The 26237-nt window shown below is 52.0% G+C and overlaps 1 protein-coding gene across 3 annotated transcripts in view; it reads right to left on the minus strand.

The window, feature by feature from the left end:
- Positions 1 to 26237, minus strand: part of PDZRN3 (PDZ domain containing ring finger 3) — a gene marked incomplete at both ends in the record, with an annotated part of 189165 nt that overhangs the window by 8960 nt on the left and 153968 nt on the right. Inside the window, 3 exons of one of the 3 annotated variants that reach the window (XM_080718195.1) lie at positions 4790 to 4877; positions 7485 to 7732; positions 20081 to 20087. In XM_080718195.1, the coding sequence (XP_080574321.1) occupies positions 4790 to 4877; positions 7485 to 7621 (225 nt within the window). Of the gene's footprint in view, positions 1 to 4789; positions 4878 to 7484; positions 7733 to 17103; positions 17173 to 20080; positions 20088 to 26237 lie in introns of those variants that run through there. The other 2 variants (XM_080718194.1, XM_080718193.1) reach the window with 2 other exon arrangements.

The raw sequence follows: 26237 nt of genomic DNA on the forward strand, positions 1-26237 counted from the left end.
CATTCCCTCCAGCACAAGCCTGATTCCCATCGCCTGCATGGGGATAATGTCAGCCCCTCTTGAAACTGGAGCTTCTCTGTCCTTTCCAGTCTCAGAATGACACCATCAGAAGATGATGCGGTGACAGCAGCTTCCCGGCCTGGGTAGGCTGCTACCACAGGATCACTGGGGAAATTAAAACAATAGATGAAGGAGAAAGCCTTCTTCAGACATCTATTTTCTTTCTTAATTGCCTACAGGAAGACCCAGAGCAGGTGTTCGGTACCTGAAAATTTATGGGTAATTATTTGGCTGCTCAACCCTGGGGTATACTTGGGAATTATCCCTTGAAGCCATTTCACAATAACAGGGATTTGACACGTACCTAAATATGATGGTTTTGTGTACTTTAAAAGAGGGAACATCTGTTTTCCTCTGCATTGGCTTCGATAATATCCCAACACGCTCGTATGCATTTCCCTTGCATATAACATCCATGGAGCAACTTGTCCTTTCAAGAGGCACTGACTTAAGGCAGATTCAGCCTAGACGATGGGCCCTGTGTTAGGGTGACCCGCCCCCACTCAAACGACCTGGCCCTTCCTCTGAACTCGAACCCGACAGTGGAGTAGTCCTGAAGACAGACCTTTGTCTGTCCTAAGAGATCCTTTGAGGAGCAGGCATGGCTGGTGTACAGCAGTCTCCCTGAGACATGGGTCTGCTTTTAAACTCGGGTATCAGTAGTGGAGTTACTTGTTACCCTTCCTAAGCTGACCAGGTGACCTTTGTGGACCTACCTCGGAGACACTGTGCTATAGCTATTGTTCTCTGAAAGGGGTTCCCTGTTGGTGTGTGGCTGTAGTGAGCCCCAGGAAGACTGTTTCTGTTCTGTGCTACTGTCAGAAAACAGCTGAAGCTTGGTATGATATATAAAGAAGTCGGTTTAGCTCATGGCTTTGAGGTGTGGCGCTTGGTGCTGGCATCTCTCTGGCTCTGCTGAGGGCCTTCTGGTGACACTGCAGCCACTGTATTGCCATGGCATCACAGGTGGGATTGTGTTTGAGAGAGAGAATGTAGCAGGGCCAGGCGAGAGCATAGACTGGGAGACGGTCTTGCCTCAAACACACTGGCGAGAGCTCACGGCCTTCCTGAGGGGAGCAGTAGTCGTTCTGGAGACAGTGCCCCTGGACTAATTCCCTCAAGCCCTACCTTTTAAATACTGTCACCTCGCCACGGCTACACCGGAGCCAGGCCTCCAGCACAGAGGCTGACCTCCTCAGCTGCCACCGCCTCAGAACTCAGGACAGCAGCTCTTGCAGCCCCGCCCTGCGCACCATGTGACCACACGAGGCGCTGCGAAGGGGCAGAAATGATCTGGCGCAGTCTAAGCTTCACAGACGAAAGACCGAAGGGGAAAACAGGCTTCCCGCTGCAAGTGCTCACTCGTGTGGAGTGGCACCACTGTCCCAGGGGGCAGCAATGTCCCGACTGGTTTCCTGGGAAACGCAAAGCTAAAGTCCAATGGCTTATAAGGACAGGAGGGTGGTGGATTCCTGTTTGTTTGTTTGGTGAAGCACTGGGTGTTAAACCCAGGGGCATTCTACCTCTGAGTCACCCCTGGCCTGATTTTATTTTGTTTTGAAACAGGGTCTCACTAAGTTGCTCATGGCCTTCCTAAGTTGAAAAGGCTGGCTCCTTCTGCGTCAGCCTCCCAATACTGGAGCATAGGCATGCAGCGCCGTGCCTGGCTGGGTGGTGACTTCTTGGAACTGCGTTTCTAAGTGCCAGACAGTAGATTTAATGTAAGGATGCTCAAGGAAAGCTGGCTTTGAAAAAGAAGTCTAATTGAAGCCGGGCGTGGGGGCGCACGCTTGTCATCCCAGCATTCGGGAGGCTGAGACCAGAGGATCGCGGTGCGCGGACAGCCTCAGCTACTTAGCGAGGCCCTCTGCAACTCAGTAAGACCCGGTTTCAAAATAAAGAATAAAAAATAGGGCAGGAGGTGTAGCTTGGAGGTCAAATGCCCCTGCGTTCCATCCCCAGACCCGCAAAAAAAAAGAAGCCTAATTGAAAAGTCTCATGGAATCCGAGGTCTAACTTTAAATCCTCGATGAGTTTTCTAAGCACTTGGCTTCTTTGCCTCTGCTTTTATTTGTGAAGGAGAATCTTCCTGGTAGTGCCGCATGTCTACGGGGACCGAGTCCTCCGTGGCTCATGATGATGTGGCCCTGCAGGGCAGTGCAGATGGTACCATGCTACTTGGATGGAATGTTTTGCTGGGAGCACGAGGACACAGGTCCCAAATTCTCTACCTCTGTCTGAGTTTAAATTCCTTACTTCTGACTTTATAGTGCAGAGAGGCACCTGGGATCTTGTTCAAGCGCAAGGTCTGGCAGCATAGGCCTGGGGTCAGTACCCTGTGGCTTCTACATCTCCCAGGTGAGAGCGGGGTGAAGTCCCCACACCAGCAAAGAGAGGTCACTCCATCATGGGGTGGTCTGTCTTATCTATCTCCTATCATTCTTACTAAAAGCGAAGTGGAAGGAGAAATCTGTGGTTCTGATGACCACTAAGTATTTTAAAACTTCACAGTGGATAGTGATGAACAGGCTCCTCAGGGACCGCTGCCCACACACACAGGCTCTCAGGTGGCTCAGACCGAGAAAGCCACCTTCTTCGGGGGAGCAGAGGCAGTTTTGGTCAGCCTTAGCACTTCTTTAGTGCCAGCTACTCTCCTTTAAGAAAGAGAAAGAGGGTAGCAGGCCATGCTCAGCCTCCTGGAGGCCCTCGGACAGGTGTCCAGTGCTGGGGATGGATAGCACTGACTGTGTCTACTGCGTTAATTGTGTGAACTTTCTTTTTATGACAGCCATTGCTGGCTTCCTGCTTGAGGCAGTGCTGTAGGAACTACCTTAGTTTGAATAAATTGAGTTGAAATGAAAGAGCAGTAGGAATCAGGTGTCAGGTCTAGTGGCATTCAGCTGTAACAAAACATCATAAGACAGAATGGCCCCAATTGGGCCGACACTGTGCTGGCTCAGGGATCTCCTGAAGCCACATAGAAGCTCTGATGGATGGGAAAGTTTTCCTAGGGAGAGACTATAGCTTCCATCAGGGTCTCAAAGGTATTAGAAACCCCTAAAAACAGAACCCACTGCTAGAAAGTCATAATTTAAATAAACACCGAAGACGGATCCCTATGGCGCTTAGTCAGTATAGTATAGCTCAGGAGGTATTTGGCAGCTTTTAAAAGATCCCTACTAGCTGGGCCTGGTGGTGCATGCCTTTAATCCCAGTACTCGGAGGCTGAGACAGGAGGATTGCAGGTTCAAAACCAGCCTTAGCAACCTAGTGAGATTCTGTGTTCCCGGAACAGTTGTTGGATGGTAGGTGTACAAGTCAGTGGTTGACAACCAGCAGAAACAAGAGTTTTTGTAGTTAGAATGCTGTCATTCCTGTGTAGACCCCGTTGCAGTTAGGGGAGATGTCTGCTTTTCCAACACACAGCCACCGAGTCAGCCCTGCCTCTAAGTGGCAGCACTTGGCTTTGGCCATGGCTGCGGGGGAGCGGCAGGTCCAGTTTCTGGACGTGAGCTTGCATGGGCCTCCTTTTCCTGTTTGGGGTGCTCGAGGAAGGCAGCTGTCTCTCTGCTGTCGAGCCACATCTGTCACAGACGGGATCGGCTGCTGCTCAGCAGCTCGGCAGCCTTAGTGGATCAGGCAGCCTGGTGACATGGCGCTGGCCAGGAAGTTGGATGGAGTGTTAGTAGGGTTTCCTCGGCTCACCTTTGGGTGGTGCCAACCGCTTACCTGTCTACAACAGGTGTCTTTTCAAAATGAGCTCTATTACCCCAGCCCATAAAATACTCAAGTTGTTTTGGAAAACATATTGAAGTAGAACACAATATTTTTCCTCCAAATCACTAACTACATCATGAAACTTAATCTTTTTTCCTTTAACTCTTATTAAAAGGAAAAAGAAGAAAACACTGTTGTTTTCTAGTGTCTAATATATATGTTTATATTTTATGAATACATATCTATACATATATATTTTAATCTAACACATAGATGTTTATATTTTTATGAGGTGCTTAAGATTGAACCCAGAGGCATTCTACCTCTGACCTATACTCCCAGCTCTGCTTTAATTTTTATTTGGAAACACGGTCTTGCTAAGTTACTGAGAGCCTCGCTACATTGCTGGGGCTGTCCTCAAACCTCTAGTCCTCCTGTCTCACCTTCCCAAGTACTGGAATGACAAGAGTGATCCAGCATAATGGCTACTTTATATTTTAAATTATTGACATTCGATGAAATTGCTGATATTATGTGGCATCGAGAATCTCGAGTCATTTTTGACCTTCCATAATGCTCGAAGAGAGTTACAGCTTTGCTTGTTTTCTTAGATCAGTATTAGAACATGGAAGCCGTCTTTGCGGGGCTGGGCCAGCATTCACTTTAGTAATTCTGGAAGCTATTGCTGAGCACTTGCGGTGGGTGAAAGTGGCGACAACAGACTGGGCAGACAGGAAGGCGAGGAGGCTCAAGGCCGTGCGCACAGTGTGGGCTCGAGGGCGGAGGACGGGCTCGCTGTCCTATCTTTGTGTTTTAGGGAGTTGAAATCTGTTTTGAAAAGAAGGGGGGAAGAAAAGGCTTGACTGTGCCTTGCAGACAGCATTTCTGAAAGCGGTCCTTCTTTGCTTGGCGTCTGCCAGCACCTGAAGACTACGCTGGCTCTTACAGGAGAGCTCTGCAGCGCTCTGTGTCACTCCAGACCCCTCACAGGAGACAAGGAGGCGCGTCTTACCTCCAGCTCCAGCTCTTCCCTGTCCATTTCCTGATGCATGTCCCCCATGTAGTCGTTCGGATCATAGTACTCGTGCGCCGAGGGGTGCCTGGAAAGAGGTGGAAACTCTGAAAGGCCTAGCCTCAGCACGAGCATTGCTTTGATGACCCTCCCCATGTTCTCCGCGCACTGCTGCTCAGGTCCCTGCCCCTGGGGTGTGGCCCGCAGCACCTCAAAACAGCCCCACACCTCTGCTGTGCTCCTCAAAGTCTGTTTCTCCTGGAAGAGTTTAAGCCCCAAGGTGAAACCTTTGTTGTGTCCAGAAACCATCCCCTAGCCTGGAATCATTGGATTCAAGGTGTCTAAGTTTTAAATCAGTTTCTAGGCAGGAGACGAAGCCATATTTAGTGCTTGTTAATTCATTGCTTGCTTTTTGATGTCAGACTTCAGGACACACGCGAAGATGTGTGCTGGCCTCTGGGGTCACTATCACACACACTTGCACTATCATTTCAGACAGGGTCTTTTGCGTGCTTTGGACTATGCCCAGGGCAGGAGGTGTCTAGCTCTGGAGCTCAGAGTCATAGGGCATCTGTCAAGGATGCACACCCCGGTGGGCACAGACGTGTACATGTATGCACATGCTCATTCTGCTGGGAGACCAGGGGCTTCTGTTCCTCTAGGACAACGTGTGTGAAACACAGATCACAAAGCCCACAGCCTTCTAAAAGCAGCAGCAAATCCGTTAGGGCAAGGGTTGTAGGCCTAGCATGCTCGGTCAGGAGCGCGAACGGAGCCTCATGCAGATGGGGTGCTTCAGCCTGGCCTGGGGTTGCTGGCTGGGGCCCAAGCTGCACAGGGGGCAGTAGCCATCTGCAGGCTTTGCTCCTGCCTCCTAGCACTGAGCTTCAAAACCACAGGTCAGACTTGAGCAGTCCTTCAAACAAGGAAGGGCTGGCTAGCAATTTTCTGCACATATACAGCCTGCACTTGAAGGGCTTGTGGGCCTGTGGTCACTGCTGTATGGTCTGGGCTTCCCAACACCCTCTGCCCTTGCGGCCACAGCCTGGAGAGGCCTGGCCTCTGGACTCTTCTGAAGTTTCTCATGTCAGCCCAGGGGAAAAGTCATGCCATGTTGACTAGACGTGCAGGAAATCAGGAGTTTGGCTTTTAACAGGCCCATCCGTGCGGCAGTTCTGCATTTGAGGGGAGGAGCGGCCCCAGAGGCAGGTCTGGCCCCTGACTGGCTCTGTGGGTGGGCCTGCTGTCTCAGGGACAGGCAAACAGCAGCCCCTCCACGCGAGGACCATCGCCGGATGCCGAGTGAGTCTGCAGTGAAGCTGCTCGGGAAGTAGAGGAAGTGGCTGAGCTTTGCACACTTGTACACCGAGCGAGCCTCTTCCCCTCCATGACTGCACCCACCACAGCGAGGCAGAAGTGGACAGACACAAGGACCTGTGCTCACTCTGGCTATGGCGTTACTAATGGAAACCTGCAGACAGCTCAGGGGTTTTCCTTGCCAGAGGCCAAGAGGCACTTTGCAATCATGCCTCCCATTAATTCTCTGAACCCAAGTAGAGCCTGGGTGGAAAGAGACAGGGGTGCCTCCCTCACCCCCGCTGGAGAGGCTGTCCCTCGGACCTGGAGAGTCACCCGTGGGGCAGCTTCAAGCCAGCACTCCATCTCAGAAAGCTTCTCACTCTTGTCTTTTTCCTGAGTGTTTCTACGTCAAACTCATGATGGCTGCTACCATTTACTGGGCGCCTATCCTATCCGATGCCAGGCCAGGCCAAGGGCTTCCCATCCATTCCTTCACCTAGTCCTTGACCATCCTGAGATTGATCTATCATCTGTCTGTCCATCCATCTGTTCATCTATCTGTCTATAAGGGCAAAGCGTGAACGTACTCCCCTACTACCACAAAATATGCAGTTGAGTTTCCCACATTTGGGGAACTCACAGGGGGCAGTGCATCTGGAGTGCAGTGGATACACCTCACTCGCCACCTTCCTGATCATGGTTTCTCCCCTGTCAGTTAAGTCTGAGATCAATATTTTCATGGTTATTTTAATATAGGATAGGGGAAAAAGCCCAGGGGAATAGATTAAATTACCCAAGCATCACTTCTAGAAACTAGTTTGAACATCAGGTTTATCTGATGTGGTTCCGAACTGGTCAGACTCGGGTAGAGAAGGCAAGAGAGGAGGGGAATGTGGATAAATGGCTGTGGTGCGGGAAGCACAGCTGCTGCTGAGCTGTAGACACGGCTCCTCCTTGGAGCTCGCGTGGGCCTCTGGCGAGGATGTGGGCTTGAAAGGAGACCTTGGGAGCCGAATGCCGAGCCCGTTCTTACTCTCACGACTGACTTTGTTCTATTTAACAGAACAATCAGCATTCCCTCCAGTGATAACTACAAAATCTTCAAATTACCGTTTGTGGTGATTAAATTTCATTCGAAAATAACTTTTACAACATTCTTAAGTAATTCTGTTCTCGAAATATCATTTGAATAACTCCACTCCGGGGTTATAATAAAGTCGTTAATATGTCAGAGTGGTTTGGAGCAGGATTCAATTTATTACCTTCATAAACAATAAAGTTAAACACAGGCTACTTGGGGGAAAATTATAAGCCGTGTTAATTTTTTTTTCCCTGCAGGGAAGGAAGTCAGCTTCAGCATGGTCCTTTTTCCATGCTGGATGAGGGGGTGACTTACTCCTCTGGCAGAAGGTAGGGGTTGAGCACAGGCGGGCTTGGTGAGGACATCTTGGTCAGGGCCATGATGTGCTCGAAGGTGATGTCCGTCTGTGTGCCTGCGTCTACCAGCTGCGACTCTGAGGGAGGGGTGAACATCTTGGTCCGTGGCGTCCTCCTCAGCACCTGCACCACGATGGGTTCTTTGGCTGTCTTGAATGCCTCCACAGCCTGGTCATGAGTTGCTCTGGATAAGTCTTTGCCATTGACCTGTTGGGAAAGATTTAAGGTTGCAGAGGGTTAAAATAAGCAGATTCTTTGGAAAGCTTGGCTTGAGAGCTTTTGGGTGCAGTGCACGTGGCCCAATAGAAGAGCCATGCTGGGGGTACCAGAGAACCTGGATTTATTTTCTGGGTTTTGGTTTCCCAAAGCATGTCTGGTGGGAGGGAGCAAGACTGGAGGTGCGCAGATCTGGCATTCAATACTAAGTCTCGCAGCAGGGGAGTCTGGCTTCCTCCTCGAATGTCTTGTCTGTGAAAGAAAAGAGCAGCCTGAGGCTCAGAGCCTCTCTGAGGCAGTAATGGGTAGCTAGGAGTCAGTCACAGGGTGACGTCCTTGAGACAGGAGCAGGGGCAGCCCTGTGGGGCCCTGGGGAGCCCTCCAAGTGTGGGCGTGCGTGTGTGTGCGTGCTTGGACTTGGGGCAGCATCGTGGCGCCATGTGGGGAACCAGTCCCGTCTAGGAATGGTGGAACAGAGAGAAGGGATAACTGGGATAACTGGGGCTCTGGTGAGATGACTGAGCAGATAAACTGGCCAGGCCTCTATCTTCCGACTGTGCAGGCTGTTATATTCAAGAATGTGTTCCATGTACGTTGGGGCCATTTGATTGGCATCTCAATACCCTAACAGCTGTAAACACTCCATAGACATATCATAAAATTAGGCACAGTACATTTTTAGTGGTTCTTAAAGGCATTCTTTTATGTATATTAAAAACTATTGAACACGCTTTTGGGATTAGAGGCACGTGCTAATCTGCTCATATGTGCTGGACTGGGGTAGGTGTTAGGGACATTTAAGTGGTCCACAGAAAGTGAGGTCAGAAGGACCCACTTGGATGAGTCCAAGTTAAGAGGATCCCCAGGGGTAGTGCACTCCCCTGGGTCTCTAGTCATTCCAACACAGGAATACAGAGGCCCGGGGCTGGCTGGGAAATGCCTTTGGATGCCCCCATCCTGATAAAAAAAAAAAAAAAAAAAGAAAAAAAAAAGGAACCTAAATAGTCTAAATAGTCCCCTTTTCGTAGGAAAAAACAATTTAGAAATCAAAACAGCCAATTTTAGCCCGATAAGGTGGTCTTAAGAGACATTTAGAGTGGAAGGCTTCCAACCCCCTGCCCATTCGGTGCTCCCGAGCTACAAACATACACATGAATATTTCAGCCTTCCGTGCTGGGCTCTCAGGTGGGGACCGCAAGAGATAAATTTTGCAGGACTTGACCCTGCCAGGCAGGCTTCTTGACAAGGTACTTTAGGGATCATTACGTTCTCTTAAGAGAGACGCCCGAGACAGGGTGGCTGTTTGCTCTCCTAGGCGATCTTATGTCTGCAGCCAAATTTGTTTTGAATTACCTTGTGCACATTACAGTAACTTATTACACCGTCATCTCAGAAACACGTCCCTGAGAGCTCGGCGAGGTGATGACTCCAGCGTACGCTGGCACTCATCCGAGGACGACGACCGTCCTTCCCGGGATTAGCATCACATGTACATTACACAAAACGGCACCCATGATGACTGCGATTACAGGCTCGATGCGCATCCAGTGACGTTTGGTCCCCGTCAAATTAAATATCATTAACTCGCCCAATTGAGCAGATTGCCTTTAAACCAGTTTATGCAGCTCTAAAACCAAGTAAATGGAATGTTTTGGAATAAGAAATGCTGATTGTGAACTTTATCTTTATTATAAGTTAAGTGCCCGAGTTCTTCACCTACGGCTCTGACTGGTCCCCTGAGCCTGAGCGGCAGTTATGGTGAAAATCCACTCATTTAGTCTTGCTCAGACAACACCGCTTCCAGTACGATAGGCGACCAAGAAGCCTTTGAAGAGGTGCTTCGGCAGGTTCTCCCTTGACGAGACAGGGAAAGTGAGTGCGTGGAGCCATCCCTTCTGGGTTACATTTCCACCTGGACAGCGCTGCCACCGCCCTTGTGGGAAGGGCTGTGTCTGTCTTTGCAGTTGCTCCTGAGGGCTAACGTCAAGGTGGCAGCTACTCCATTTGGGGATGGTTCCTATGGTCAGATAGTATCACCAGTCAAGACCCAGGATCCCAGGTCGCCTTCAGGGCTCTCTGTAGTGTTAAGGTGTGTTTTGGGTACTGGGGACTGAATCCAGAGGCATTCTACCTCAGAGGTACACCCCAGACTGATTTTATTTTTCACTTGGAAACAGGGTCTTGCTAATTTGCTGGGCTGGACTCAAACCTGCGATCCTCCTGTACTGGGGTTATAGGCATTGTACCACCATGCCCAGCTAGTATTTTCCAAAGGGACCTTTAGAAAAAACATACTATAGCTGGCTGTGGTGGCGCATGCTTGTAATCCCATTCCTTGGGAGACTGAGACAGGAGGATCGCAGGTTTGAAGCCAGCCTCAGCAACTTAGTGGGGCCCTCCACAATTTCATGAGACTCTGTTTCCAAATAAGAAATAAAACTGGGATGGAGAGATTCCTTTGGGTTCCATCTCTAGTGACACACACACACACACACACACGAAAGGTTATACCATATTCTTTATTGTAGAAAATAAGTTTTGACTTGGAAATCAGAAACTAAGAGTTCCCCCAGTACAGACATTCTAAGGATCGGCGGCATATTACAATAACTTCTCTATTACACATTCAAAAGACCGCACTATAAAATGCTAATGCAATTTAAAATTCAGATCACTATAAATTTTGCCCCTGGTGAAAAATCCAACTTTTATGGGGCAGTGGTTTCATTTTGTAAAATATCACACCTATGTTTTCAAACTAATTAAAACTTAGATTCCACTGGAAGCAATAGATGGTAATAAAGTACACAGAGAAAAGTAAAAGGTTTCAGGTCATGATTTACGAAGCATTAAAAAACCCTTTTGATTCAGGAAAGTGCTTTATGTCTTGATTGATTTCAAATGTGTTGTCTGCTGCAGGGCACGATGGAGGGGAGGAAGCTTACCTCAGATGTGGGCGACACGGCAGTGAAGAAGCCAGAATGACTGGACGTGAGCCTTGGAGCCGTGAAGTGCTGTCTTCCTACAGACCGTCCTTCCTTCCAGAGTGTTGAGAGTCCATAACCCTGATGGATCTCAGATCCAGTGTGAAACTGGGCTGGGGCAATGCCCAGACTGAAGTCTGGCTTGGGGTCTAATCTCGGGGTCTCGGTGGGGTGTACCATGGGCAGTCCTAAAAGCAAACGGATGGCTTTTCCACACCCCAAGATTGCTCTTTACTGCAAGCAACTTGCACGGACAAGTTTGTAGTTTGAGGATTTCCTTCTCCTCTCCTTCCATCTTGAAATGAATCCAGTGATGTTCTACCTCTCAGCTACAGCCTCTAGTCCTATTTTACTTTGAAACAGGGTCTAAGTTGCCAAGGCTGGCTGTGAACCTGCAATCCTCCTGTATCAGCCTCCCAAGTACTGGATTATAGGTGTGTGAAACCATACCCGGCTAGATTTTCTTGTGAGAAGAGCTGTCTTCATGTCCAACTTAAATATATCACATCTCAAAACCCATTTACCTTTTTCCTAAGTGTACCAATATATGACCACTGGTCTCTTCAAACCTTGTGTACACCTCAGAGTAATGTACTATTGCATGTCCTCTTCTGTGATTGTACCCTATAGACTATTCTGTGTACACTCTAGTCTGATATTACTTGTATTATTACAACGCATACACTGTTGTATGACTACAACTCGTGGTCTGTTATTACATGATATGTTCAGTAGTATGTGGTGTGCCATAGACTTCCATTCTTATGCCTCGCAGTCTGCTATCCCAAGGCATTCCCTGTCATCCTGTCTCCCTCTAAGGACTATTCAGTGTACACTCCCTGTTGCAGTAGGAGATGCTCTCTTCTGTGACTACATGGCTCTTCTAGTATTTCACTCCACAGACTATCATTACATGGCCGCTTCTGTTATTACACGGGATTTTCTAGCATTAGGAGGAGAGGAGGGGGGAGAAGGAGAAGAAAGAGGAGAAAAGTCTAAGTACATATGTACATACATACATACATATATGCACTATGTATGTAGTATACAGAATGCTTATGTGCACAGTAGCATTAAACGCTAAGGACATGCTAAAATCTGTGGCCACAGCTGGCACTACTATGAGGACGCTTGATGCATGGTAAGAACATGCCAAGGACATGCCACATTCTACGGGCACATTTGGTGCTGCCTTGTAACATGTTGAGAACATCCGAGGATGACAGCCTTCCTTCCTGGGATTAGCATCACATCTCCATTACACAAAATGGCGCCCACGATCATTGCGATCACAGGGCTTGGGCGCATCCATTGGCATTCAGTTACAGGACGAGGAGAGAAGGGAGGGGGGGGGAGGAGGAGGAGAAGGAGAAGAAAGATAAAGGCGATAAAAGTCAAAGCCGAATATGGCCTGACGTGGTGGCGCACGCTTGTAATCCCTGCCTTGGGAGGCCAAGGTCCGAGGTTCGGATCCTCCTGCAGGAGGAAGAGTGGTTCGCACCGGGGTCCCCCCCGGGGTATATATGTGTGGGGGGGATCTTTGTGTCCCATTCTCTCCACTCCTCCTACGTTCTCACACTCTTTGTTCTCTGTCCTTTCTCCTCTCTCTCTCTCTCTCTCTGTCCTCACACTCTCCCTCTCACCTCCCTCCTCTCACACTCTCCGTCCTCCCTCCCTCTCACACTCTCCCTCCTCCCTCTCACACTCCCCTCACTCTCCCTCCTCCCTCTCACATCTCCCTCTTTCCGTCCTCCCTCTCACTCTCCCTCCTCCCTCTCACACTCTCCCTCCTCTCGCTCTCCCTCCTCCCTCACACTCTCCCTCTTTCCGTCCTCCCTCTTCCCTCTCCGTCCTCCCTCTTACTCTCCCTCTCACACTCTCCCTCCTCCCTCTCACACTCTCCGTCCTCCCTCTTACTCTCCCTCCTCCCTCTCACACTCTCCCTCCTCCCTCTCACACTCTCCGTCCTCCCTCTTACTCTCCCTCCTCCCTCTCACACTCTCCCTCCTCCCTCTCACACTCTCCGTCCTCCTCTCACACTCTCCGTCTCACACTCTCCCTCTTTCCGTCCTCCCTCTCACTCTCCCTCCTCCCTCTTACTCTCCCTCCTCCCTCTCACACTCCGTCCTCCCTCTTACTCTCCGTCCTCCCTCTCACACTCTCCCTCCTCCCTCTCACACTCTCCCTCCTCCCTCTTGCTCTCCGTCCTCCCTCTCACACTCTCCGTCCTCCCTCTCACACTCTCCGTCCTCCTCTCACACTCTCCGTCTCACACTCTCCCTCTTTCCGTCCTCCCTCTCACTCTCCATCCTCCCTCTCACTCTCCATCCTCCCTCTCACACTCTCCCTCTTACTCTCCGTCTTCCCTCTCACACTCTCCCTCCTCCCTCTTACTCTCCATCCTCCCTCTCACACTCTCCCTCTCACTCTCCCTCCTCCCTCTCACACTCTCCCTCTTACTCTCCCTCCTCCCTCTCACACTCCCTCACTCTCCGTCCTCTCCGTCCTCACTCTCCCTCCTCCCTCTCACATCTCCCTCTTTCCGTCCTCCCTCTCACTCTCCCTCCTCCCTCTCACACTCTCCCTCCTCTCGCTCTCCCTCCTCCCTCACACTCTCCCTCTTTCCGTCCTCCCTCTCACTCTCCCTCCTCCCTCTTACTCTCCCTCTCACACTCTCCCTCCTCCCTCTCACACTCTCCGTCCTCCCTCTTACTCTCCCTCCTCCCTCTCACACTCTCCCTCCTCCCTCTCACACTCTCCCTCCTCCCTCTCACTCTCCGTCCTCCCTCTTACTCTCCCTCCTCCCTCTCACACTCTCCCTCCTCCCTCTCACACTCTCCGTCCTCCCTCTCACTCTCCCTCCTCACACTCTCCCTCTCTCCGTCCTCCCTCTCTCACTCTCCCTCCTCCCTCTCACACTCTCCCTCCTCCCTCTTGCTCTCCGTCCTCCCTCTCACACTCTCCGTCCTCCTCTCACACTCTCCGTCCTCCTCTCACACTCTCCGTCTCACACTCTCCCTCTTTCCGTCCTCCCTCTCACTCTCCCTCCTCCCTCTTACTCTCCCTCCTCCCTCTCACACTCTCCGTCCTCCCTCTTACTCTCCCTCCTCCCTCTCACACTCTCCCTCCTCCCTCTTGCTCTCCGTCCTCCCTCTCACACTCTCCGTCCTCCTCTCACACTCTCCGTCTCACACTCTCCCTCTTTCCGTCCTCCCTCTCACTCTCCTCCCTCTTACTCTCCCTCCTCCCTCTCACACTCTCCGTCCTCCCTCTTACTCTCCCTCCTCCCTCTCACACTCTCCCTCCTCCCTCTTACTCTCCGTCCTCCCTCTCACACTCTCCGTCCTCCCTCTTACTCTCCATCCTCCCTCTCACACTCTCCCTCTCACTCTCCCTCCTCCCTCTCACTCTCCCTCTTACTCTCCCTCCTCCCTCTCACACTCTCCCTCCTCCCTCTTACTCTCCGTCCTCCCTTACTCTCCATCCTCCCTCTCACACTCTCCCTCTCACTCTCCCTCCTCCCTCTCACACTCTCCGTCCTCCCTCTCACTCTCCCTCCTCACACTCTCCCTCTCTCCGTCCTCCCTCTCTCACTCTCCCTTTCTCCTTCCTCCCTCACTCTCCGTCCTCCCTCTCATTCTCCCTCTCTCCGTCTTTCCTCTCACTCTCTGTCCTCCCTCTCACACTCTCCCTCTTCCCTCACACTCTCCCTCTTCACATCCTCTCACTCTCCCTCCTCCCTCCCTCATCCCTCTCATTCTCCCTCTCACTTCTCCCTTCACACTCTCCCGTCTCCCTCTCCCCTCTTACTGTCCCTCTCCCTCCTCCCTCTTCCCTCCCTCTTCCTCCCTCTCTTCTTCCTCCCCTCCCTCTCTTCTCCCTCCCTCCTTCCTTCCTTCTCTTCTTCCTCTCTTCTCCCTCTCTCCCTCCCTCCCTCTTCTTCCTCTCCTCCTTCCTGTCTCTTCTTCCTCTCCTCCCTCTTCCTTCCTCCCTCTCTTCTTCCTTCCTCCCTTTTTCCTTCCTTCCTCTCTCCTCCCTCTCTCCTCTTTTTCCTCTCCTCACTTTTTCCTTCCTCCCTCTCCTCCCTCTCTTCTTCCTCTCTCCTAGAGAGTACTACTTCCTCTCTACTCCCTCCTCTCTCCTTCCTCTACTTCCTCACCGCCATTGGTCTGCAACATCACACCCACAGCAGCCCTGGCCCCGATGAAGAGCAGCCCTTTGAATTGTCTGGATGAGGACAGGATAAAGTCTGAGCCGGAGTACTCGACCCTCTTTGTGCTCCTCTTCTGAGGGCTCACTGAAGCCCGACCTGCTGGACCTTCTGCAATGGTCATTTATGGGAACCTTGATTTCTCTCCTCTAATAAAGCTTTGCAAGAATGCAATGATTAATTCCCCTGCAAGTGTTTGGTGAATTCCTTTATGCTATGGTTCAGGACTCACGAAGAAAAGGAGGAAGGGGGGTTTTCACTTAGTTGGCACAAGGTAATGGCTCCTAAAAGTAGTTTGGGTTTTCTGAAAGATAAATCTGCATGGCTTCCTAAATTGCTGACAAAGTGTATTCCAGATAGAAGTCATTTATCAGCAATTTACTGCACAAGGCTTCAGCCAGAAATGTTTCCACATAAATTCACCTAGTAAAAAACAAACAGAGTCTGGGCTCCTCCTGGGGGCCGGGTTGGCGAGGCAGCCTCCGCGGTCCTGACGGATAGATGGATGGGGCAGCAGCGTGGCGGGCACCTGTGGAGGGCGCCACGTCACGATGACCGGGGTTTGTGAAATCGTGTGTTTTGTTCATGGGTGGTTAACAACAATGATAAGAAGCGGGCTCTTTCTGTGCGGTGGCTGAGTCTAACGCAGTGCCTTGCTCCTCTGAGGAAGCCCAGCTCTGCCCTGCCAGCCTCCTCTGGCTCCCAGGCTGCTTTGAAAAGGAAATGTCCCCCGTGCAGTCCTGAGCATGAAGGGGGGAAGCTGGGGAGCTTGCCAAGTGCCCTGTGTATGTATGGCCCTGTTGCTCTGAACGACATTCTGAAGTGAGGCCACGGTGCACCGATAAAAGTGTGTATTATTAAAAATAAAAAGAGATGGAGTTCTGAGACTTCTTTCAGATGCTTGAGCTTTTGCACACAGCAGGCCCAAGCCTCAGGAGGTCTGTCTGGGCCCTTTCTGTGCCTCACTGCAGAGGGCAGGCCCACGTGTACACAGACGCACCTCCCCTTCACCCAGGGTTGTCCCGTGGTCAGCTGTTGCCCAAAGAAGCTGCCTGCTCTCAGCTGTCTCAGTAATGGTACACGCCCCCTGGTGGCTGAGGGAAAACTGACACCTAACTGACTGCTAAGCCAATTCAAGTCTGGTTCTTTAAAAAAGGTATTCCGTGGAAAGGGAAGAATTGATGATGGGCACGTGTCAAATTATACTGTGCCCATGTTTAAGGTACCACTACGGGCCTAGTTGTTACTCTGGGGGGATGCAGTGGGGCAGGACCTGCAGGGACTCATGCCAAGACCCGGATATGTGTGCGTCTACGAGTTTGACCCTCAATAAGATGTGTAATTACAATACACCAATAAAAGTACAAAATAGGTTACTGTTCCACTATTACTATAAATCAAGGGACACACAGTCTTTCTTTCAGGCTGGCAATAACAAATTCCGCTAATGGGATGATTTTAAAACTTACACATTTAAGATTTTCTGATTAGTAAAGGGAAATGTAAAGGTTGGTTTGAGAGGGAAATCCTTAACTGACAAGTCAGGTTACCAAAAGCCATATCATACCTGCTCATTCGCTACAGGACTTGTATATTTAAAAAGAAACCAACACAGACACGAGGGAAGCTGGGCTGCGCTGTGAGCACCCACTCGGCTCAGCTCAGGTCCGGGCTGCCAGCACTGGCGCGCTGAGGGGGACGGCCTCGGGCTCCGCACCTGCTCCTGAGCTCCTGACCCCCTCGGGAGAGTCAGGAGAGGGCGCCCAGGCAGCAGCGAGTGGGCAGGGCACCTCGCGACTGATGTAAACAGACACCCCCTCCTGCCGGCACCTGCCCAGAGGGTGCCTGGCCACTGCTTGACCCTTCCCGCCCACCGTTCGCTCCGGAGAGAGAGCAGTAAGGGGCTTTGTGACAGGATTGCTGGCAACCCATCTTAGAAGCATCCTCGTCTATTTACATTCTCAGAGGCAGGCACCGAGGGGCGCTGGGAGGGACACTGCCCAAGAGACTGTGGCAGATATACAGAGCTGCTCCAAAGGCTGGCTCACTCAGGATGCAACACGCACGCACGCACACGCACACGCGACCCCCGCTCGCTAAATGCCCTCCAGGCTCCCCTCCACCAGGAGTGCCTGTCCACGTTTACGGAACGAGACGCAGCACTTTACCTGACAAACTTCGTAGAGTAATCTGTACTGCTCCTCTCGCTTCTGCAGGCTGCACAAGCTGCATCCCATTTTTGGAGGAATGTCAGAGTTAGGCTTCAGTGCCCGGCAGCGCCCGGGAAGAGCAGGTCCCTGAGCGCGCAGGCACTGACAGGCTCCCCCGCCCGGAGCCTCAGGTGAGCCGGGCGGCAGCGGCCCTTCCCATGTGCGCTGCTCGCAGCCGCAGAGCAGCCCTCGGCCCCCTCCACGCTGCCCTTCCTCCTCCACGGCGTGCACGCGGGCACACTCGCACGCTCAGGCAGGCGCACACTCCGCTCCCTCCGCCGAGCGACTGACAGCTGGAGCTTGGTCCAATGCACACACTATATATACTGCTGCTCATGCATATTAATCAGCCCTCATTGACTATTCATAACAGACAATGATACAGAAGCCATAATTGCCAACTATGACAGTTGAAATTTCTCTAATTAACAAGCAAGTGCTCTGGTGGTAGGGAATAATAAAAGACACTCGCAATTTTACAAACCGTTTCCTGGCAGTTGCAAATAAACATGACTGCATTTTTTTAAGCAAGGTCTCTCAGGATAAGCGTGCTTCATCCAAGTAGGAATTCATTTTTAAATATATCATCATAAAATTCTCGGTGATATAAAATGTATTTAATGCTGCAGATGATGATGGCACATTAAAGGGACTTTATGGCAAGGACTCGTATCCAATCATGTTTCTAGAATACTGAATGCCCAACAAAGTTGCAGGAAAAATATTCCACGCATGTAAATAAAAACCAAAATCCTGAATTGCAAGATAAGACTGCGAGTACGCAGGGTAGCTGAAGAGTAGGAGGGGAGGGACCGCCTCTAGGTGAGCTGCGGCGTCCTTACCAAAAGGCATCTTCAGTCCCAAAGACAGGACGGTATTGGTGGGGGAGCTGGGAGGGGAGAGGCAGCTGGCTCTGCTCACAGATGCCACAGACTCTGAGAGAGCAGCTCGCTGAGCGGGTGTGGTAGGTGCCTGCCATGGCCGTGCAGACCTCAGCAGCGCTGCCTAGCACTGTGTCCAGGAGGCAGAGCTGTAGGAGGAGCCCTGGAGGGGCCTGGGCAGCAGGCAAGTTTGGCAGCGACTGCACGGCTTCAGCCTCCCCCTCTGACCTCTGCCCCTCTGAGCGAGCTGGGCAGCTTTTTATTCCGATTATTTACTTATTTTTTATGTATGTCGCTAGAGATTGAACCCCCGGGGCATTTTACCCCTGAGCCACACCGGCAGCCCTCATTTATTTTTATGTTGAAACAGAGTTACGCTAAGTTACTGAGACTGGCTCAAAACTTGCAATCCTTCTGTTTCAGCCTCCCAAGTACTGGGGTTAAGGTATGCACCACCATGTCCAGCTGCTCGACACTTTTTAAAAAACTTAAAACCATTGTCAAGTGCCCACATGCAATCCATAGGTGACTTTTCTCAACCTAAATGCCCAGTGTTTAAAATTCTTACAACTAGCCAGGCACAGTGGCACATACATGTGTAATCAATCCCAGGACTTGGGAAGCTGAGACAAGAGGAGATCACAGGTTCAAAGCCAGCCTTAGTAACCTAAGAGACCCTTTCTCGAAACAAAAAATAAAATATAAAAAGGCCTGGGGTGCAGCTTGGAGGTAGAAGAATGCCCCTAGTTTCAACCCCCAGTTCCAAACAGAAAAAACAATTCTCAGAGCTGCTTCTCGAGCACCCCATATGACCCCCACGTCCCCTGTAAGGGGGTGTCCCAGGGCTGGAGAATAATGCTCCCTCTTTCTGGGAGCTGAGACAGGAGTGAGCCAGTCGCAATAAAATCCTGCTTGGGTGGGTGGGCGGGCAGGTTGAAGAGGCACCGGGTCCCACTCCTGGACTTGGGGTTTGCACCACGGCCCGGGGCCAGCTTGCAGCCCGCGAGAGAGGGCATCTTCACGGCACCACCTGGGGTCCGTGGGCAGGAGCCCTGTGGGGCTGGCGCCCTGCTGCTGCCTTGCTGGATCTCCTGGCCAAGGGCACCTCATTTCCCAGTCTCTAACGGGTGTTGAAACCACCTCTGGTCCCTCACTAAGCCTATTCTACCCCAAACTACAGCGTGAGTCCCCTCTTCTGCCTGTGTGGCTGATGTCTGGAGCCTCCTGGGGCCCTCGGCGCCCTCCTGCTGTCGGCTGTGCCTGCACCCATTCTTCACTGCACCAGGCTGGTCCTGTGAAGCAGCTGGAAGGCCCTCCAGGAGCTCCCAGGACCCGCGCTCCTCCTGAGCTTTCGTGGGCCCATAGGATGCTTGGCTGTCAGGACCTCTGCCTCGGCCCTTCTGCCAGAACCCCCCTCTGCACCCCACCTCAGTTGGAAGGAAGCTTCCCAAGGAGCCTTGGCTGGCTCTTGTACGAACCCACTTGCCGTCCTCCCTCTTACGGGCCCTGCCTATCACGACTCACTCACGAGCTGCTCTCTTCCTCCGTCTCCCTGCACGAGCATTTCAGCACCGGGAGACTGGAACTCTGCATCCCCCACAGCCTGGGCCCAAATATATGCCACAGAATGAACAGCTGAGGGCGGCGGACAGTCTCACGAACCTGCCAGCCGCAGTGCACATGGGCGCGCACTGTCATGAGCAGAAAACGGGGCCCGGGGGTCCCGAAAGGGAGGCCCTTGAGCATGGTGGGCCCCTTGCCCCAACCTGCAGGTCTTTAAGCTCTTTTTGTCACGAGGTGTTGTGGCCTCACCATAGTTACCCACTTTGGTACACCCATGGATAAATGTCAAACTGACCCCAAGCAACTGTGGCTGGAGAACCTATGCGAGTCCCTGTACTTTCTATTATAAAACTTTCAATTTTTGTTGTGGTGGTGGTGGTGGTGGTGCTATGGGTAGAACCCAGGGGCTTCCTACCTCTGGGCTCTACTCCCAGACCTATTTTTTATACCTTATTTGGAAACCAGGTCTCACTAATTGCTGAGAGCTTCACTAAGTAGCTGAGGCTGGCTTTGAACCTGCGCCATCCTCCCATCTCCGCCTCCCAAGCGCGGGAATTACAAGTGTGCGCCCCCACGCCCGGCTTCAGATCTTCTTAACGAGCTCGAGAGTGGAGTGCACATCTCACCGCCTTGCAGAGCTTTAGCTGTCAAAGGTTTTGGACTCAGGAAGCTTATAAATTCTTACAAACTGCTGAGAACCACAAGGAGCTATATTTCTGCGGGCAATATCCATCAATATTTATCAAAGGGGAAACAATCAGGGATTTAAAATACTTTGTTCATTATTCATGCAAAACAGTGATGCCACACCCTAAACAGTAATTTCATAAAATGATGCCACCTAGCATTATGACCATGACCATAACACTAATATTCAGTCATATCAATCTGTAAATATTGATGGCATACTTATGTTAGTGTATAATATTTTATTAACAGAAATAGCATATTTTATGAAATGACTGTATTTTCCCAAGATAGAATTATTTGAGCAAAAGGGCAGTGTTTCATTTTCTCAGAGCTGTCCGATGTTTGGTGTAACTGAAGACTACTAGATTTTCAGGACCGCTTCTACATCCAAATGCCTGTCACGTTTTGTCCTGAAGCTCCCTGTAGAGAACCACACGGTACTGTACATGCGTAAAAGAATGAAGGCGATGGAGACTGAGACAGGAGGATCAAAGGATGGAGGCCAGCCTCAGTAACGTACTGAGAGTCAGCAGATAGAATATCACAAGAGCTGGGTGTGGCTCACAGAGAGAGAGACAATGCCCCGGGTTCAAATCCTTGTGCCTCAAGATAGAAAAGAGGGAGGAAGAGGAAAGGAGCGTCTTGGTGCTTCGGGAGCATACTTTGACCCTGTGCATGACCATGGGTCCCTGGGCACCCTCTGGACATTGCTGTCGAGGAAGCGTGCTCCAGGGCCCAGGTGTCTGGCAGCCCACGCTCCTGGGTAGGAAGAGAAATGGAGGGAATTCATGGCTGCCGTGATTCGCAGGCCATTTGGAATCGGCAGTGCTGAGACACTCACACATTCATTACGCCTAAAACATGACTTCTCAAGGTGCTCACCTGGAGAGAAGTTGCCTTTACCTGGGAACAGCACCTCGCACGCCCACAGTACAGCTTTGCTTTCAGGCTGTTGCTTGGACACGCGTGGGAAGGGAGGTCCGCCCGCACCGCGCTACCGCCAGGCAGTCGCCGGCGCTGCTCCTAGAGGCGCTGAGCCATGGAGGGCGCGCCCGCGGCGGCAGCAGGCAGGGAGCTGTCTGCAAGGCAACTGTTTCTGAGAGGCCAGCTGCCCCAGGAAGAAGGAAGCTGCAGCCGCACAAAGGCGTGCGTTGTCTGGGAAAGCTGCTTCCTGTCCTTTTCCAGGTGAGCGGCTGCCCTAACAAGCCCTCCAGAGCACAGCGTGCGTTTCTCGGTGCCCTGCCTCCTCCAGCCCTCATGGAAACGAAACACAAGTGCAGCACACGGTCACCAAGACCACACTGCGAGGTGCAGGCAGGTGCGTGGAGGACGGGCGGAAGGTGCCCAGGGACGCCCTCGCCTGTCGGCCTTGGGCCCCGTGAGTCCTCAGGGGCGCTGCAGACATCCACACCGGCTTCCCCCCCACGAATGGCTGAGCACGTCTCCTGGCAAGCAGACCTTCCCGGCTCTGTGCTCTGTGCCGAGTGTCTGGGCCTCTCTGGGCCTCAGTCCCCTCCTGGGTACAGCAGGCAGGAGGGGTCGCTGCCTCGGAGTCCTCTGAGTATCAATGAACCTCTGCTCAGCTGGTGGCAATCTTTTTTGGCAAATTACCATCCCCAAGCCAAGCCTAGCACAGGACGTGCTAAGATTCTGGTGAAGTGTGGCTGCCCAGGCGCTAGGGAGCACGCTGGCAAGGCCGTTTTACCCAGGAGGGGACTGAGGCTCTGAGAGGCCCAGACACTCGGCACAGAGCACAGAGCCCACCACCAATCGGGAGCACAGGAGCCCGAAGCCCACCGCCAGGCCTCAGTTGCCATCAGGACAGGGCGCGGGAGGGGCCATACAAAGGGACTTCCAGAGTTGGGAGCAGCAGGCGCTGGCGATGGGAGCGCTGTGCGGAGACAAAGTGCGGTCGTCACCAGCACGCACGGTCTGTAAGGGTCAGCCTGTGCAGCAGGGCCAGGCGCGGGGCAGACGGGGAGGGTGCCGGGGCAGCGGGCAGGGCTTGCTGGGTGGGACCCAGGCACCCCTAGCTCACTGTGGACACGCGTCTCTTCTCTGACACTTTGGCGCGTCAGACAGCCCGGCATGCAAGGGCCCCGCTGAGCCCGGGGCCGTGCAGCATGTCACATCTCCCTGTGGCACAGAGCATGAGGACGAGAGGCCAGGTGCCCGACCACGTGGGGAGTTTCTGCAGATTTGCAGGGACCCCCAGACCTGCTCATGCCCCTGGCATGGGGGTCTGACTTTTGGCTGCCCAAACTCCAGACAGGCAGGAGCTATGGGAGGAAAGGAGCTGAGTGGGTATTGGAGACTGAGAAGAGGAAGAGTTGCAGGAAGGGCCGGGGCAGGAGCGGGAGGAACTGTGATGGGGCACACAGTACATCCCTTACACTGGCGACCTGAGCCAGGCGGAGCTGTGGGGAGACAGTGCGCAGGGGAGGGGGGGAGGGAGGCCAGCCGCAGACCTGGAGCTGAGGGGAGCGTGGCAGCAGCGCCGTGGCGCTCAAGATGCTACAAGTTCAAAAGAGAGTGCCCGGGAGGACAGAGCACCGCAAAGCCGCGGGCAGGGCAGGGGCTGCGAGCTCATCTCAGTAAGTGAAAAGCACGAACTTGGAGGTAGCGAGCTGGGCACTGGGCCAGTTTAGAGTCCCTTCAAGATTCTAAATGAGGTGGTAATAAAAACAAGAGGGGCGTTGACAAATTAGCAGCTGTCATGTGAAATATAAAGGGGCTCCACAGCCCCTTTTCTTAGTCGACATTTTGGGGGGGTACTAGGGATTGGACCCAGAGGCATTTTACTTCCAAACTACACCCCTAGCCTTACTTTATTTTTTATTTGGAAATAGAGTCTCACTAGGTTGCTGAGGTCCGCACTAAGTCACCAAGGCTGCCTGGAAACACGTGATGCTTCTGCCTCAGTCTCCCAAGCACTGGAATGACAAGTGTGCACCACAAGCCCAGCTGGATGGCCATTTTTAAAAACAAACACCTACACCTCTTGATAAATTCCTAAGATCTGCTCCCCAGGACCCTGCATTCCTAGGTGTCAAAAATAAGCAGAAGCAGGTGAGGGATCCCCGGGAGCTGGGTGTGTAGCTTCTCCCCAACCCCTCGGGGGGCAGTGGGAGCTTCAGCCCACCACGGTGCCGGCTCCCTGTGGCAAGAGCTAGATCACCCTTTAAAAGCGAGAGCCTGGGGAAAGGGCGCAGTGGGGGCCGAGGCTTGGGCTGCAGTCCCTGCCTCCTCCTCCGCCTGCTGGGAGGCTGTGCTGTGGCTGACAGTGAGCTCACTCGGGGGCGTGGGAACTGGCCGCTCCCAGCCTGGGTGTTAGGAGGAAAGCCGAGAGGCTGTCTGTACCACAGGTGGAAACAAGGGCCTGGCCCCATACCTTCCGCCCCTTCCCTCCCCCTCATTAACAGGCATTGCTGTTTAGGGACCTTCCATCATGAGGCTCAGCAGTCCTGCCCCCAGGGAGCGACCACCTGCATCTCACCCGCGGCCACCACGGACAGACACACCAGCAACTCTGGCCAAGGTCATCCACGGCTCCACAGCCACCGGCCTCCAGTGACCCTCACCCTCAGCCTGGTCTATTTCTGCAGCCATTTCCCTCATGGGGCCTTCGCACTCCTACATTCCAAACTTCCAGGCAGAGGGACCTGCCATGATCGAAACCAACAATCTCTACCACAGCCTACATCAATATTCTTCTTCAAAGAAACTCACTTGGTTTTACTGAAAGTGCACTTTTGAAATAAAATCTACTATGAATGGAAAATCAGTATTGCTTGCCATGTGTAAAAATTATTATACTGATTTGAACTTCGAAACAAGAGAACTCATGGGGCATGGTGGCGCATGCCTGTAGTCCTGACAATTGGGGATACTTGGGAAGCTGAGACAGGGGAGTCATAGGTTTGAAGATGGCCTGGGCAATTTAGCAAGAATCTGTCTCAATGAAAGTAAATAAAATAAAGGGCTTGGGATATCCAGGTGTGGTAGTACACACCTGTAATCCCATGACTTGGGAGGCAGGCTGAGACAGGAGGATAACAGGTTCAAGCCCAGCCTCAGCAACTTAGTAAGACTCTTAGAAACATAGTAAAACTCTGTTTCAAACAAAAAATAAAAAGGGCTAGGGGTATAGTTTAGATGTATAATTTCCCCCCAGTACCAAAGTAAAGAAAAAAAAAAAAGAAAGGCTAAGAATATAGCCCAATGGTAGAATGCTCATAGGTTCAACCCCTAGTATAATAGCACAAGTAAAATATGATAAAACTGATAAAGAAAAAACAAAAGCCTTCAACTCCATAGCACCTAATTTTGACACTCCCTATGTTTCTCCTGCTTGGGCACTCATCATCTGCCACCATCGCCCCTGCTGTGGTCCCTCCAGTCTCCCTTGTCCAGCTCCCGGGCCCCGCTGTGCTGGGTCTCTTTCGGATGGATGTCCCCGACCCTTTTGCTCCTTATGTGTTATTGACCGTGTGAGCTTTAACTGGAATGTCCTGCACACAGGCCTTTGCTTAATGAAATCTGAACTCCATTCTTCAAGTCCCATGTGTGTTCGTGCCAACCACAGTTTCACCACTGTGATTCACCCCTCGCTCCCAGCTGCTCTGCCGGAGCCTCTGCTGCAGTCTGCACCCTGCCAGCTTCCCGAGGGCATGCCCATCTGTTCCAAGAACTGAATTCCGGTGGGCAAATGTTATGTCAAGGGCTTGAGACTGAATGGTCACCATGACCAGTCTCTTGCTTCTGAGAGGAGCTACGGGTTCCTGAAGGCAGCAACACGGTGATGGCTATGACCAAGGCATAGTTTCATCACAGTGGTTAATCAATAAGCGAGCGCTTCCTGAGCATCTGAGCACACCTACCAGCCTGAGATGTTAAGGTCAGAAGTAGAATGTCAGCCAGGCTTGTAATCCCCGGGCTTTGGAGGTGGAGACAGGAGGATCGCGCAGGTTCTAAGCCAACCGCGCTGGCTTAAGAGTCCCTGTTTCCAAAAAAAAAAAATAAATAAAAAAATAGGTCTGGGAGTGTAGCCCAGAGGTAGAGGGCTTCCAGGAACCCCAGTACCACCACCACACACACACAAAAGTAGAACGTTCCCTGAAGAGCTCATGTATTAATGTTCAGAAATGATGCAGTTAAGCTATGGCGGTTGTAATTCCATCGGTGGATAGAGCCATTGTAATGGATTTACGGACGTGGCCTGGGCAGGTGGTGTGTGTGGAGGCAGTGGCTCCCTGGGCGAGGGGCTTGGGGACTGGCGTGTGTCTTTGAATCCCCTTGCCTGCTGGCTGCCTCCGTGCTGTGAGAGCAGAGCAATGCTCGCTCCCTCCCTCTCTCTGCACCCACCCACCACCATGTGCTCTGGTCTGAAGGCCTGGCATGGACTGAACCTGAACTTTCCCAAACTGTGAGCAAATAAATCTCCCTTCCTCTGAGCTGTGTGGTCATTCGTTTTGGGTTATAGTAGTGAGAATGTTGACAGAGACAGGGAGGAAAGAAAAACTGTAAGGTCTTGTCCCTGTACTCGTGAAGCTTGCTAGTTTATTCTGGAGAAACAGAAGTAATCTGTAAAGGGAGAAGGAAAATCAACTTTGCAGAGAGTGGAGGGAGAGGGACATTGCTACCTATAACCCTCAGTGTCCCCACCCAGGACCGTGCTCCTGGGTTTGCTTTGACTCCTATGGTTCTGCGAAGCTAGCATGGTGTGAGCTACTGTTTGCAGGATGGAGAGGCTGTGGGCATGAAGAAAAGCAGTCCAGGCTGGAGCCAGGCATGAGGCCTAAGGAGCGGGGGCTGGGAGTCGGCCATGCTCCTTCATGCTAAGCCCCCAGCACTGGGGGCTCGAAGGCGCACCAAGGACGAGGCAGGAGTGACACTGAAGTGAGAGCCCTGGGGCTGGTGCGCAACGGAGCAAAGGGGAAGGTCTAAAATGGTGAGAGG

The sequence above is a fragment of the Muscardinus avellanarius genome (assembly GCF_963383645.1).
Source record: "Muscardinus avellanarius genome assembly, chromosome: 22".
Lineage (NCBI taxonomy): Eukaryota > Metazoa > Chordata > Mammalia > Rodentia > Gliridae > Muscardinus > Muscardinus avellanarius.